Genomic DNA, 15,632 nt, shown 5'->3' on the forward strand with positions numbered 1-15,632 from the left:
GTGGACATGTAATAAGACTGCAATACTTGTTACAAAACATGAGGCAAGGCAAATTATATATCAATGAGGTAGGATGGACAATGGATGGATTCCAACATTTTGGGTGAATCCTAGAGCGCAAGAAAAGTGCTGAGTATGGGAACAAGCGCTAGATAGAGTGGACTTGCACTAATGCATCTAAAACACATTGCTGGTAGTTTTGATAGCACTATAAGTGCAGGAATAGCACAGGATAAGGCACAGGAACATGAATAGTGCTGCGGGGAATGTGCACGCATAGTGTGGGAAAGTGCAGACTAGCGTTGGACAAGGGTTATAGCTGAAACAAGTGAGGACCGTATATAGGGGAATAGTGAATGATCTGAGATCTAGCTTTGGTCCACCTATTCAAGGCTTATGCAGGTATACATGCCTAGCGCCAATATAATTGTCACAACAGGATAGTATTGAAAAAGTAGAACATGTCACAAAAAAGTAAAATAGCACTGAAACAGTAGTCTAAGTTGTATTACTGTGCTTGTAATAAGTGCAGAAACATATATTACTGTTAGATGAGTCAAGTGATGAGGATGTGTTAAAGGAGTTCACTTGACTATAAAGCGGTAGGCATCCAAAATCATTACTGTAGAGTGGAAGATCAAATGGGCTCACAGGCTTTGAGCGGGTGTGGGCAGCTGCTTTGTATCTGATGCAGTGTGATCCTGTGATGGTGTGGGGTACCTCTGATGGTGAAGTTGTAGGCAGAATGGATATTGGACTATCTGAATCATGTTCACACTTCAGTCTCCCAGGAGGACTAGGCTGGGGCAGTGGAAGGTCACTGACATATGCCCATTTATACAAGATATCCTTCCATTATAGTGAGCCCCCACTGAAGAAAATTAAAATAAAAATAAACATACCATAGATATCACTTTTCTGATCCACTAGGCGTCATGATCAAGTTCTCAGTTAGCACTAGCTGATTCTTCTATGAGTTTGGTGATGTCTGATATTCAGTGTGAAGGAAGCATAGTCGAACAAAAGAGTCAGTATAATTAGCTACTTAGAGGATGTGGTGGGGGAACTCAAGAGGGCAAGCATTCAACACAGAGCTATAGCAATAGTTTTAACTTAGCAGATTTTTGGCATGAACAGCAGTTGTCAGCAAATGCCAATGGCAATTCAAACTCAGAGTGCTTAAGCATATCGTTCACTTTGTTGTTCAATGAACTTCAAGCTTCAATGCCAATGTTCAACATTTGATGTCCATTTTCACTTCAACTCTTGCATTTTCATAATTTCAGCTACTTGTGTCTATTTTTTCAGCTAGCTCTGTCAATCACCATCTCTGGCCCTCTATATCAAAGCTATCCAGTGTGTTACAATCTACTGTTCAATATATCCAACAGTCTTGATTCTGGACACTCAAGCTCATTAAGTGTGGGCCACCAGTACCTGTGGTATTGATGTATCACTTGCTGGCAGTGTAACAAAAATGTGATACAATAGTTGCTCACAGCCATAGCTCCCAGTGATACATTAATCTGTTATACATGCAGCCCCCTCTACTTCCCTGCACCAAGCACTATTAGCTGAGCATTTGAGATCTATCATATGTGACATGTCTGAGGTCTTGTTTTCTGAATCTGCAATCTTGACCCTTGATTCTCCAGTGTTGCTTCTTTCTCCTCATTAATATTAAAAGTAATAATCAATTATACATTTCTATCTATAACTGCAGGGAAGCATCAATAGTAGGAGCATTCATCTCTCTCGCTCTCTGAAATAATGACACCACCAGAGACAAGGGCAGGTAACATCACTCCACAACTGTTGAAACTTGGTTATCAGCAATGTTTGCAATGCAGACTGACGACATGCATATGCTGTCAGTCCTTCTTGTGTAGGTGCCAAGTTGAGTATTCAGAGAGTCGTGTGCTCCTTTCACCAGGACCCTTGCCACTTCAAAAATACCAGCACTCATCTCATCTCTTCTAGCAATAGTTCCACCCCCTCTGACCACTGGTGTGCATGGGCACAAGCCTTGCACCATTCCAAGCAGACACCTATCAAAATATCAGATAAATATAAATAAAACATAACATACACTTACAATCTTGCATGCATTCATTTTCTGTGCAGCTGTATTCAGCATGGGAGTCTAACCAAATCCAGGAGATGGTTTCTCTCCCTTGCTGCTCCATGTCACCCATAAGTTTAATGTCAGAGTCGAGAAGTGGGAGTATGGTAGCCTCCCAACTGCACTTCTCAAGTTGGTGGCCGATGTTACAGTCTAAGTATGCCCCTATTCATTTTCTTCCCTAACTTATATGATGTCATGTGCTGCATGATGCCACTGCTAGACTTATCTCTTTCTCATTTTATCCTTAACTCATTGTATTACATCACGATCGCTATCAAGCCGTCGCTAGGTGACCTATTCTTGCTATCTCTGACTCATCTCTTATCTTTGACTCATTATGACTTGTCTTTTATCTCTGACTCATTCAGATACCTGCCCTAAAGCAGTTACCATTCACTATATAAACCTGCTCTGTACATTGTAGTTCTTTATTTTAATCTTACTGGGTTTTACCTGGAACTTCCTTCGCTTAAGACTCCAATCTTAAGTCGTCTGAACCTGATTCAAGTCGAGGACACTCTCCTTGATTTGTCTCATAAACTTCTACATATGTAGGAGTATTTGAACCAACCTTAGCCGACATTACTTATCACGTTGCTATACGTCAGAACTATCCCAGTTCGTAACAGCCAAGGGACAACAGGGTGTTGCGTGCACATTTATACTTTAGTACACTAGCTTGCTTCCTTGACTCCACAGCATCAATAATTCTTTTTGTATGAGTGGAACTTGCCTGACCACAGACATTTTTGTCCTTGTACATGTACATGTGTGATCAAAGGTAAAGGTGTGAATGAACTTGGTTGAGGGCATCGAGTGCTTGTGCATAGCATAGCTCCCACTCGTGGCCAGCAAGCTTCTTGTCTACAGGGGTGTCTGCTGGAAGGTGCGAAGGGAGCCATAGGTTGAAATCTTCAGGTTTCAATTCCTGCAACTTCCCACTAGCTTCAGATGATCAATGCTAGAGTTGACAGACAACTGGCATGTACAGTTCCTGGATGCGAGCCCAGGCATAGAGCCATTGCTGGAGGGAGGTGATCTGAGTCTGCATTGTAGCCTTCTGCTTATTGGTGTCATTTAGGGAGACATTGGCAAGACTGGATCTTAAGTGTGCCCTGTAAAACTGTCAGTACAACATAGTGTAACAATCAATAAAAATGTACTCTTGATCTTCAAAATTGATGCCCAAAATAATCAGCCTGCTTGGAGAGATATTGGTATAAAGTGAGTCATCAATTCCAGCTTGAAGTTTTTGAGTTTCAAGTTCAATGAGTTGTAGTTGTATGGCTGCCTGTGTGACCATTACCGTTTATTAGAACAACTACTGTGAAAACACCAAGACCATTTATGATTAAACTGGCTTTCAAAGGAATTGGGAGAAAAGTTATCTTCCTCCCAGGATTCTATCTCTGCTTTCTATTCAGTGATGAGAGCCAGTTGGATAGTAGTTTCCAGCTCCGCAATGGCTTTAGAGTGCTCCTTCATCCACTTTATGGCCTCAACCATCTTCTTATGTAATGTCCACCCTAGGTCTACATCAGAATTTGAGATTGAAAGAAAGAAAATGCACACCTAACACTATTATTTTTTCCCAGCTTCAATCACTGAAGTGATCATCAAGAGTGTCCTGACATGTTCCCAGTCTCATCTCTTTGGTACTTGATGCCACTCAATTGATGTTGGACCAGCCCCGTTCAGGAAGCTTCACTGTCTGTTCAGCCCATGTATCTTGACCAGTTAAAAGAGAAGTTCGTGCGACACTTATTGACATGGGCTTGAATGTGGAATTATGACATAAAAATTGTATAAGGAAGGATTCATGGGGAGGGCAAAGCCATTCTGGCATTGTTTCCATCCAAGTCCAGAGTCTCTTGTGCCACTGGCATATGATGTCGTAGGAGATGTTGATCATGGACATTGCAAAGATGAGGAGTGCAGAACACATAATATAGTCCATGTTGATGTACCTAAGTAATATTAGCTGTGAAAAATTCCAAATACAATATACTACATACTGTTCCTCCTTCTGAAGGTCTCCAACACCATTAGGAAGCTTCATGTCATGTCTGGCGCAGTCGATCATTCCGACACCTGTGGCAGCGAGGCCCATGGGAGGACTTGATATCCGCCATATTGACCACATTGTGGCTTATACATGTGCTTCGCTATAGAAAAAAAATTAACTTGATAACTATCACAAGAATAACATTACTTACCTCTTGATTTTCAGTAGCACGATCTGCAATGTAAGACTTGTACCTGCCCTCCTGCATGAAATACATCCAGCCGGCATTGAGACTAGGGCCAGCAGTATCAGAAGACACCACTTTTCGCTTGAGCCTGAAGTTTGCATCAATTGTGACAAACAATGCATTTTTCCATCTGCTCAGATAACATGAGCTTAGAAAATAGACAATGAGAGAAAGACTAATATCTTACTTGATAAACAGCAGCTCCTTCTTTCAGTCTGGCAGAAGATTCTTACTAGGCCATGAACATGTAGAGCATAGAACAGCTAACTCTCCTTCAGCTGTAGCATCAACTCCAGCTGAGTCGTGTCCCCTTCCTCCATGGCCAAGTTGTTTGAGGTTGTGCCATTGGCATACCATCCACATGAAAGCAGAATAACGATCCTAGAATATACAGTAGCTCAAAAAAGTATCTCAATGTTTGTGGGTTTTCATGTAATTGCTTCATTGTGAGTCAGGGCGTGAGGATCTGACTAATCTATAGGGAGGTGTCAGAATGCTCTGCCTTGTGGCTTCATATCTGTTCCCTGTAGCATGGGAATCCAATGTTATCATGTAAAGATATGGTCATTTTAATTTGATGCCTCATTGAGACACTTTTGACTTTGAATTTGACCAATATAATCTCTATAGTTCTAGTACTTAGTGTTGCCTCCTCTTGCTCTAATCACTTCTATCACTATTATAAACACACTATCTATCAATTCCTAGCATTACCCATTAGTAATATTTCCTCACTGTGTTAGTAACTCTCTCCTGTAGCTGAGATAGCTCCTATTCTCATCTTCAGCTCCTCTTATCTGTCTAACAGGCAGATTTCTACTAAAACTGGCCTGAGCAGGGATATCATTGCTAGATTCATCAAAAGACCATTCCAGATAAGACAAATATCAAATTAAATCACTCTTTTAAGCTCATACCATATCGCAAAAGATCTTTTGGATATTATATTTTGACTGGGCAGGCTGCTGATACTCCTCAAGTCATCAAATTCATTTATTCTGTTATCCATACCACTGTCTCCACTCAAATAGTCAGGAATATTCTCAAAGCAGCTAACCTTGAAGCTATAACTAAAAAGAAAAGCTTCTCCTATCTTCAGCCTATAGAGGGAGGAGACTAGCCTTTGCTCTGAAGCACCAGTATTGGACTTTAAGAACTGGAATAGGGCTATCTGGTCAGATGAGACAAAAATCAATAGAATGGGGTCAGATGACCAGGAATATGTATGGAAAAAGGCAGAAGAATTACTAGGACAAAGATAAGTCAAGAAAACACTCAAGTTTGGAGGAGAAATTTTAATGGTATGGGGTTGTATGAGGTGAACAAGGGGAGGAATTCTCTGTGAGGTGGAGGGGAGGATAGATGCAGAGCAGTGCATCTCAATTTTGGCAGAGTGTCTGCTTAAAAGCATGCAGGAATCAAACATTGATGAAGAAGACACTATCTTATGACAAGATAATAATCTCAAGTATGCTTCAAGTTGGCTACCAAATGGTTTGAAAACTATGATATTACTGTTCTATCATGGCTAGTACAGTCTTCAGACCTCAACCCTATTGAACAACTCTGGAAATTACTCAGGAGGTGTATCAGGATCCTCAATAGGGGCTATTTCAGCTGTGGAAGAGAGTTACAACACAGTGAGGAAATATTACTAATGGGTAATGCTAGGAATTGATAGATAGTGTGTTTATAAGAGTGGTAGAAGTGATTAGAGCAAGAGGAGGCAACACTAAGTACTAGAACTATAGAAATTATATTGGTCAAATTCAAAGTCAAAAAGTGTCTCAATGAGGCATCAAATTAAAATAACCATATCTTCACATGATAACATCGGATTCCCATGCTACAGGGAACAGATATGAAGCCACAAGGCAGAGCATTCTGACACCTCCCTATAGCTTAGTCAGTTTCCCACTCCATGACACACAATAAAGCAATTACATGAAAACCCACAAATATTGGAACACTTTTTTGAGTCACTGTATCATCATTAGACAGTTCTAGGAAGAGATTGAAATACTCACCTTGATCCCTATCAACCTGGAATTATTGGTGTATCTTGCGAGCGAATGGTAGAACTCATAAGCAGACACCTTGTTCTCAAATGATAGAATATGAAAATGCTGCAGAACCATAAAAGTCGCTGCAGTTCAAGGCTCTGAGACAGTTGCCAGATACCACCACATATATAGCAGTTGTTTGTACTGGACCTGAGCTGAAGTGCAGCCACAGAAGTCCAGCACAACTTCATGAACGCCATTGAGCCCAATGACCACAAAATCGTCACCAGCAGATGGATGAGGATTATAGTACCTTTCTCCTAGGTTATGGCCAAGTTGTATTTGAACCCTGAGCTTTTTCAGTGTGATACATTGAAAAAAATACCTATTCCACATCTGACCATGATTAGTAACACATTAATGCCAAGATGAAAGTAAAACATACCTTAATTCTATATAAAGGATGATACATGTGGTTTTGAAGTGTGCATTCATGGCAGAATATTTGAGTGCCATGACAGTTACAGCACCAGAATTCAGGCAATACTCCATCACATGAACAAGTGACACCCTCAGACCTATATCCATTGAGATGCATCATTTCATCCAAGAAGCTTTGATGTTCTGGAATCCAGGCTAGCAAAGGTGCATCCTAGAGTCCAGTGAGTCAGTCTAGCCCCCAAAAAAACAAATGAGAATGCCCACCACTGTAGTCCATTTGCATTTCCCCACAGGAACAATATTGATAACATCTTCCATGAATGTTTCATCGTCAACTTGAGTTACCTGCATGCTCAACCCGATCATCTATAAAAGGTATATTGTTGTTTGGCAATTTTTCAGGAGAGATCCCAGTGACAGTGTGTTTGCAGCTGTGTGCTCCCTTCAGTGGTAATTTCTGCCACCCAAAGTTGCCATAAAGGAGATACCAGGTTGATAGAGGCAGGCACAAAGGCCTCACATTCAATTGCAGGCCTCTTGGGGGGTGGCCACAATGCATGTGCACTGTAGTCAATCTAGTCAGTTGTGTAAACAATATGTGCTTGTAACTGACCTCCATACAGAACATCAAAGGCCATATGTAATGGACAACACAATATAATCTGCATCGCAAGAAGAATCAAATGGGAAATGAATCCTGGAAACGGTTCAGGTACTGGGGTATTGGGCAAGCTTAGAAACTTGGTAGACAGTGCTAGAGTAACAGAACGATAAGTTAGAACAACTTGTTTTAGAATCCACTTACCTGCTATGGCCATAGTCAAGATCTTGAGAGCTTGAGAACTAACTGACTTAGTGAGTGCATTTGCTAGATTAGTCAGCTGCACACACTAACAATACTCAACACCATGACTTTGCAGTAATCCTCCACTGTCTCTCAAATGCCTGGAGCGATCCTCCATTTCTCGAATGTCCAACTCCATTGGTCTACTGAATATATATTAGATCACTGTGAGTGATACATCATCCACCAACTCAAAGTATCTCACTGAACTCACTATCATGACTCAGAACTCACCTTCCTCCAGTCAGACAGATACCACCATGGTGTCTATCCAACTGGACAGTCTCATTAATTTTCTGCAGTGTCTTTCCCTCAACGATCAGAAGGCATTGTCTCAGGCCTTAGGCACCAGCACTGGTGAAGACACATCTGATGGTAGATCCATTGGTTCTTTTATATTTCCATTACTCACTTAGTTTCAGTGATGTTACAGATAATCTTACCATTAGGACAGGCCCCACCAGCATGGAAATGCCTGCTCTAGTTGCTTCACCTGATACAGTGGCTGCCCCTGATGCTGGCACTACTGCTACTTCTGCCTCCATGGCTGTCCCTACAGCTGCTCCTCTCACTGCCCCCACCATGATTCCTACAGGACCTATTACTGTCTATGTCGACTACGACAAATACAATTCCTTTGATGACGAAAATGCAAGCAATGCAGCTGCTGCATTTGAAAATGATTCCATGCTGACTTGTTACCACAGAACCTACTTCAATGTGCCAGTTGATGTCAGCCCACCCCTCTATTATGTAACTAGAGGTCACTATATCAGCATCTTTTCAGACTGGTAAGATTTTTTTGAGTGTCTCATGTTTAGCAGCTCATTTCTTCATGGTAGGGATGCAACTGGTCCCAAAGTGCTTGGAGTCTCCCACACCATCTATCACAAGGTAGATTCCATTGAGCAAGGCATAAGCATCATGAAGGGTGCAATTGATTGTGGTGATGCTTCACAGGTATTGTGGCACATTTGGAACATTGTATGTTGTAGTATGTTTTCAACAGCATATTTCACATGTGTATGTATTGAGATGTAAATACATATCACTCAGCCAGGAGTCTGTCCTGCTGATACTTCAGTGTTTGATGTACATGCATAATTGCAAGAGTAAAGGTACCCTGCTCAACATGCCACAAAACATCCTCCAAATATGTTATTACCTGACAAATTTCTTGACAGACAGACTTCATCTGCAGCCCTCCACTCATCACATACTCTGCACATGTTCAAAATTGTGTCTTGACCACAATATGCCTTCCTGCAAATGTTTCTGGCTGTACTAATAGCATCCTTGATCATGAAAGTATTACTAAAATCTTTGCCATGAACTAATTCAACAGATTCAATATCGAAGGTTTCTCAAGGTATTGTTTTGACGTGTTTCCCAAGAATATGCTCAACAAACACATAAGGACCAGATAATACAGTCAGACTGACAAGCTCATCCTTGGTATCTTTAACTAGTTTTATACAATCTTACAGTATCACGCTATTATTCACATTCAGCTGTCATGTTTCTCAACAGAAAATAAAAACACATGGTGGTGGAGACTCTGGAGTGGGAGAAGCATCCATCCCTGTCTGAGAGGCAGAGTCAGAAGAGCTTTGGTGTGTTGGCAGTGTGCAAGTAAGGTGTTGTTTGGTGTTGATCCTTTCTTTATGTCTACAGTGGCAAACTGAACTCAAGTTAGTCAATTATTTAATGGTTAGATGACAGGAAAAACTCACCTATGATAGTACTTTTTCGTTTGTCATGCACAACCTGCAGCTTCGCCTCTGGAGTTGTGTGTATGGCTGGACGACCTGCCATAAGTAAGCAACATTGGCAGCAAACTTTGTAACCTGTGCAAATCAGCAGAGAATTTCTATAGCCCATAAAAGCAATACCATGTCCTTTATTTTAATTACGGTCCTACAGTAATTTGACACCAACAGAATACAATGTTGGACCTAAATGTATGTGCATGAAATCAGTCATAGTTCTTAGTCATACAAAGGGAGTTTGACTCATCAGGGACTACCACTGGGAGGTCCAAGATGTCAAGTACTTAACTAGATATCAAGTGAGGTGTCTGTTGTTGGGAATATAGTAGTGGTATGTATGATTATGGTCATACAAAGTTCAGGACTGCAATTGTAATCATTAATTATGGTCTAATAACTTGGGCTCAAATCAGTCAGAGTATGCCATGACCACAACCATTAGGCCTACACACCTAATTTTTGAACACTTGTTTAGCTGTGGGCTGTGTGGAAGTGGGTACCATTTATTTAAACCAGATAAAGGCTGAACTTTTGTATTTTGCAAAAGATACACTTTGAAGGTGTGGTATACTGTATACTGATTGTACATCAGTCCCAGTGAACTTTGGACATAGCTAGAATGGTTGGAATCATGCAAAATATGACAAATTTGAAAGCAACATGTTTCACAACAGGAGACTCGCCCTTGGGACCAATACAATATATTATATTTAGTTGAATTCCTATGGTATAATCTAATGATGCAGCATCATTGACCTGCAATCAGAAAATACTATGGAGCAATAATAACAACAATATGGGCTTGCAAGACAAGAGTAATAAGGACAGCAAAGACCATAGTGCAAGAGAGATTGACAGGATAGGAAAAGACTGCCAGTGAGATGAAGCTCCAAGCTAGTACATAGTACTGTCAACAATGTCACTGTAGTACTTCGTCCACAGCCAGTCTTTTTCCTAAGGGATCTTCATTAGACTAGATAATATAATGGATGGTCTCACTTACCAGGTGTGCAGCCTCTCTATTGTATAGCTACATAGAAGATATTATGTTTGGAGATATGCATGCAAGAGAGGGGCAACATCATTTAGCTTCTCATGATTGCTTTCACAGTACTTGATCAATCAGTTCAGAAAAGTCTGGGAAAATATGTTACACATTAACCTTAGCATCAGCTGACACGACAGAACTATAAAACAAAGATATGTTGGTTTTAAATTAATGAAAGTCACATGTGCGGCACCAATATGACATGCTGATGGTAACATGAATAGATGGCACCACGTACATGGCTTACGGAGGAACAATTGGCCTTTAATGCAACTTTTGAGAACAAAGTGCCTTGAATGCCAAAAAAAAAGGGGAACTACAGCACTTTTTGGCAACCTTTCTTCAAAAAATGGGAAGAGCGATGGCCTGTGAGAGCTTCCGTGTTTCCAGATATTCCTATGAATCAAGTTCTAACTGCAACTCAATTAGAGGAAGAAGACCAGTTCAAAACTGGACTTCAGAAGGTCTGTTTCTTATTTTGCACATGCATTATTGGAGACTTACTATCACATCCAGCGCTTGACTGTCAAATTCTGTAATGATCATGGTACTTCAAAGCCTGGCCACAAGGCAGCTGCCACAGGCAATTCAGCTGTCCACAAACTTCTCTCTAATATTGTTACAGGACCCATGACCAGTCGGAAATGTCCTCTTAAGGAAAGTGAGGTCTATACTAAAAAGTATTACACATCTCAAGTCCAGGCCAGCATCAAAGATGAGCTAAATACCATCAAAGAAAAACAATCCTATGCCACCAATCACAGAAAGATAAATATTCGAGTGGTTTGGAAGTACATTGACTGATGCTGGGAGAATGAGTCTGTTGAGGTGAAGCAAGAAATATCTCAACTTACAAGAGAGATGAGGGAAGCAGGATGTGAGGCAGTGAAGGAGTAAGAATCATCTGAGGTGATCAATGACCTGTAAGTGTTCTTCTCTTTGCCTCTTGCTACTTCACTGATTGAGGACAGAATTATCCCAAGACTCACCAAAATTCTCTCAACCTTCTTTAGAGAGCTTCATGAGGCCATAGGATGAACTTTCACTGTCCTGGTTGGTGGTCCTGACCTATCAAATGGAGGTGCGATTGATGTCAGCAGCTTGCATGTAGTGTTGACAAAGCTTGGTAATTGCTTTAATCACGCATTCACAAAGTTTAACGATAATGTTATGGTGCTGTACTAGGAGTTTGTTTCTCATGTTTTCCATATGTATTTATTATATTTTATCAAACATTGCGCTGATAATGTTTAGCTGAAGCTGGGACTTTAAATCAAACAGTTGCCCAGAGTCTCAAGGGCGAAAGTCTCTGCATTTCTGCCACTCCAGATGATATTCCCACCAATGATTCTCCAAGACCTACAACCACAGCAGCTGATACATTACATGGTTTACACACCACATCCCTACAGCCAGACTTGGCATCTATCATGAATTAGGACAAGAAAAGGTAGTTACTGCGTTATCTGAAGAGTATTTCTTCTGAAACCTGCCCCCTGCTCCTCAAGACAATGAGATTGACCAAGAGTTGGATATGCCCATCCTCCCCATGCCAGAGGGCTATGTACCCTTCTGTCCAGCACACCCACTCTCTCCAGACCTTACATCTATCTCCACTGGATTTTTCAATCTGGATTTGAATTATAAGAGTTTTACCGATGCTATCAAATCCATTCAGCTGTGGTCGCTGATTTTACCATGCCTGCCATACACATTCCCCTGCTTTCATGCCTTCCACCACCCCTGTTGTTATACCTCGCACCATACCGATTGCATATGTATATAGCATATATCATGTCTTGAAATTTAATTGTCTTGAGTAAAAAAGTTCAATGTTAGCCCAGGTGACCTCAATGAAATATTTGTTGGCACTTGCTGAAATCGGACAATCCCATTGTGTGATGTGGCTAGTAGGTTTAGACATAGACAAGTCACAAATGTATATAAAGACCAATGTTGGCCCAGGTGACCTCAATGAAATTTTCATTAGTACAAACAAATGCAGCTAAAGCACATGTAGTCACTGTGCCTTGGCAAGACAGAGTATCTAAATTAAAAGACCTGAGCAACCTCATAAATTCTGGACTTAGCAGCTCGGAGATGATGAAGAGAGAAAGAACGAGAGAATGAAGTATACTCGAGGCGCTGTAGAGACTCGATCCTGGGTAGCCTCACAATGGCACATATTGCAACATAGGTCAAGTCTACAGTATCATGCATGTAACACGACACTTGCACGATAAACGCGACGTTCGCGCGACGCGCGCGACTTAGGCGACACTTCCGCGACATAGGCGACACTTGCGCGACTTGCGCGCGCTTTAGGCGAATTTTCCCGCGCCTAAGCGCTATAGGGTGCCTGACTTCCCACTGTGTTTTCCCATGTCCAACCAAGTTCCCAGGTATGCATTTCTCCATTTATCATTTATTTCAACATCGTACCATGTTTATTTTCACTTGGTACACATTTTTCATTACACATTTTTTTACTTTACAGAACACACATTACCACAGACCACCATCATCATAGACAGTCACCATCTCCGAGTTTTTATTATGTTTTGAATAAATCATCGCAAGCCCTAGTAGCAGTTAGCTCTAGTGGCCATATCCGCATCAGTTGTCTTATCAGCATCTCAGTACACGTCTTACCATCTCACTATCGCTCGCATACCGCTTTCACCCAGTTCCGCTTTTCGACGCGCGACTTTCCCGCGCTTCGCGCGCCTATAGCGCCTTTGTTCCCGCGCTTTCGCCTTATCATGCGCTTTGCGCATTCCCCCTAGAGTTGACCAGTAGATATTTGCTTTCTCCGCTTCCCCTAAGGGATGAACATATCGCACTCATATTTTCCTCCCTTCAACAATTATATCAGCTGCACCCTCAGCTGAGTTGAAGATCCTTCAGCGCATCACTCGTTCTTGGGTAGCAATGAAGTGAGATAGCACTAAACACACATGGTCCTTTTTTGATCTTCCTCACAAAACAGAGATATGAGAAACACACTCAACTAGGACATTATCCAAGAGGGATAGCAAATTTTGCTCTTGAATTTCCTCACTGTCATGGTAGTGGAACCATCCTGGTGAGGGCAAGGAATGATAGCTGGCTCCTAATTGGGAAGAAGAGTGGGAAGTGGGCTCTCAAGTGCTCCTCTGGATATGAGCAAAAAGTCATCCCAAGGGGATTGCTACTGAGAAAGATTCCTCTAGAAAAAGATGAGGGGGATCTATAAGCAGCAGTTCGGTCTAGAGACCTGAGTGGAACACTGATGCAAATAATACACCCAAAGGCAAAGAGTGCTGACGAAAGGCACCTAAAGGCACTTAGAGGGCGAAAGTGCGGAAAAGTGTGCTTCAATGTCAAAGTGCACTTCGTGCGATCACAACTGGAGTGCTTCAAGTAGCAGTGGCAATCAATGGGAGAATCAGAACAGTGATAGGTGTGATTATAGGCACTTAAGGGTGTCAAGGCGCCAACTGGAGGGAAACTTGTGCTATACACTTGGATGGTAGTGGAACGGAAGTAAGTGACAGAAAAACAAACATGGTGACATGTAAGTATGCTAAGCAAGTTCCCAGGGCTCGGAACTGAGTAGGGAGAACTAAGGTAAGTGATGAGGTAAGTCAGGGTCCATAACGAAATATAATGTAAGTATAAGTGCCTATGTGATGTAGTATGAGTCCTGATGAAAGGAATGGACCTTGGAGGACTAGGACAGGACATGCAGAGGACAGGCAACAGATCCTATGGAAGTGTGACAAAGTGCACTGTAACACGCCCAAATACGCTGGTATGCGCCAAAGGCGCGTGTTGTGTGCACATATGTGCAAAAGTCGTACTTGGAGCACATTGCAAGGATTGTGAGTGCCTTGTGAAAAGATGTGAATTATGCCCATATGCACCTGCAGAAACTCCAGTCTCTACACCAGGTAGACATCTAGTCTCAAAGGCAAGCATTTCTCAATGGAGAGATTCATGAGAGGAAAGCTTGCACAAGCTTACAATACATATCATATGCTGAGCACGAACTGGTGCACATGAGTAAATTTCTGTCTTGACTCAACCTTTTGTTCCGAGTCTTGGACATGTCCAGAGCATTTGGGAAGGAAAAATAAATAAAGATTCAGATTCCAGAATGACTCAGACTAGTATACCAGACAATACACAACACTCAATCAAATAAATCTTTTCCCGCCAGCTCAGCTTTTCCCATGGGTGCATTTGCAGAGGATTGACTATTTGCTTGTGACATAACCCTCTTCCACTAAAGTGGAGTTGGGATAGTTAACCTGAATGCTGTGTGAATTTCAAAAAAAAAAAAAAAAAAAAAAAAGTAGCAAGGTCATAAATCATAACTGAAGAACTGTACATATGTCTTTGCTAGACCTAATCAATAGTTGAACTAGTACTGCCCAAGGTGCTAGCTCAGCCACCTAGAAACTGCTGAAGAACTGTACATACATCTACGTGAACCTAAAATAGTGCACAGACTAAATAAATACTAGATAAAATGCATGAACCTAAAATAGTTGAACTGCTCAAGGTACTAGCTCAGCCACCCACAAACCGCTGAAGAACTGTACATACATCTACGTGAACCTAAAATAGTGCACAGACTAAATAAATACTAGATAAAAATAGATTGGCTAAATTCAGTTGCCTGATACAGAAACAACCAAGGAACAACCTGGAACAACCAACTGCTGTCAGCTGACAATATAAAGAAACCAAAAGAATGGAGGAACAATCAAAAGAAGCCAGAGAACCAGGAACAGGCTGGATTAAGGCATCATTTTCAGATTCACCACTGATACATCAATGATACATCAGCCACTACTGCCCATAAGTACACTGTGCAATGGAGCAAGTATTGTATCATATTTTCACTACTAATGTAAGCTAAGTAATGTATTAATATCACAGTATAGCCTGTGTGGGCTACTGCATGTTCATGACTCAGCATGAGACCATGCTAGCTAGATACATGCAGACTTGTACTATACTAGTTACAGCCTTTTTGTGTAATACATGCTTTTAAAATGTAGTGCCTACTTTTTTTGTACAGTACCGACTTTTCTGCACAGCGCCAACTTTTTTTGTTATGCCAACTTTTTCAGCACTCTTTTCGAGTCTGAAAAATAAGTGTG

General features: G+C 41.4%; 3 protein-coding genes across 3 annotated transcripts; 2 read left to right on the plus strand and 1 right to left on the minus strand.

Annotated features, from left to right (window-relative positions):
• Window positions 1-1,962: 1,962 nt before the first annotated feature.
• Window positions 1,963-6,978, minus strand: DFJ58DRAFT_714137 (uncharacterized protein; the record flags this gene model as incomplete). The annotated part of the gene is made up of 16 exons (XM_041383985.1): window positions 1,963-2,048; window positions 2,096-2,275; window positions 2,753-2,879; window positions 2,925-3,070; window positions 3,098-3,240; window positions 3,289-3,412; window positions 3,451-3,534; window positions 3,731-3,783; window positions 3,811-4,092; window positions 4,141-4,191; window positions 4,217-4,290; window positions 4,342-4,507; window positions 4,646-4,758; window positions 6,405-6,503; window positions 6,546-6,776; window positions 6,826-6,978. 16 exons carry the CDS (start codon window positions 6,976-6,978, stop codon window positions 1,963-1,965), a joined length of 2,112 nt encoding a protein of 703 aa, XP_041248419.1.
• A 905-nt stretch (window positions 6,979-7,883) lies between these two features.
• Window positions 7,884-9,002, plus strand: DFJ58DRAFT_837801 (uncharacterized protein; the record flags this gene model as incomplete). Its single annotated transcript, XM_041392416.1, has 4 exons — window positions 7,884-8,040; window positions 8,099-8,456; window positions 8,508-8,625; window positions 8,850-9,002. The coding sequence occupies 4 exons, from the start codon at window positions 7,884-7,886 to the stop codon at window positions 9,000-9,002; spliced, it is 786 nt and encodes a 261-aa protein (XP_041248420.1).
• Window positions 9,003-10,778: 1,776 nt separating this feature from the next.
• Window positions 10,779-11,286, plus strand: DFJ58DRAFT_837802 (uncharacterized protein; the record flags this gene model as incomplete). The annotated part of the gene is made up of 2 exons (XM_041392417.1): window positions 10,779-10,946; window positions 10,999-11,286. The coding sequence occupies 2 exons, from the start codon at window positions 10,779-10,781 to the stop codon at window positions 11,284-11,286; spliced, it is 456 nt and encodes a 151-aa protein (XP_041248421.1).
• Between the last annotated feature and the right edge of the window lie 4,346 nt (window positions 11,287-15,632).

This window comes from Suillus subalutaceus, assembly GCF_016647625.1.
Source record: "Suillus subalutaceus strain FC151 chromosome Unknown DFJ58scaffold_13, whole genome shotgun sequence".
Classification (NCBI taxonomy): Eukaryota; Fungi; Basidiomycota; class Agaricomycetes; order Boletales; family Suillaceae; genus Suillus; species Suillus subalutaceus.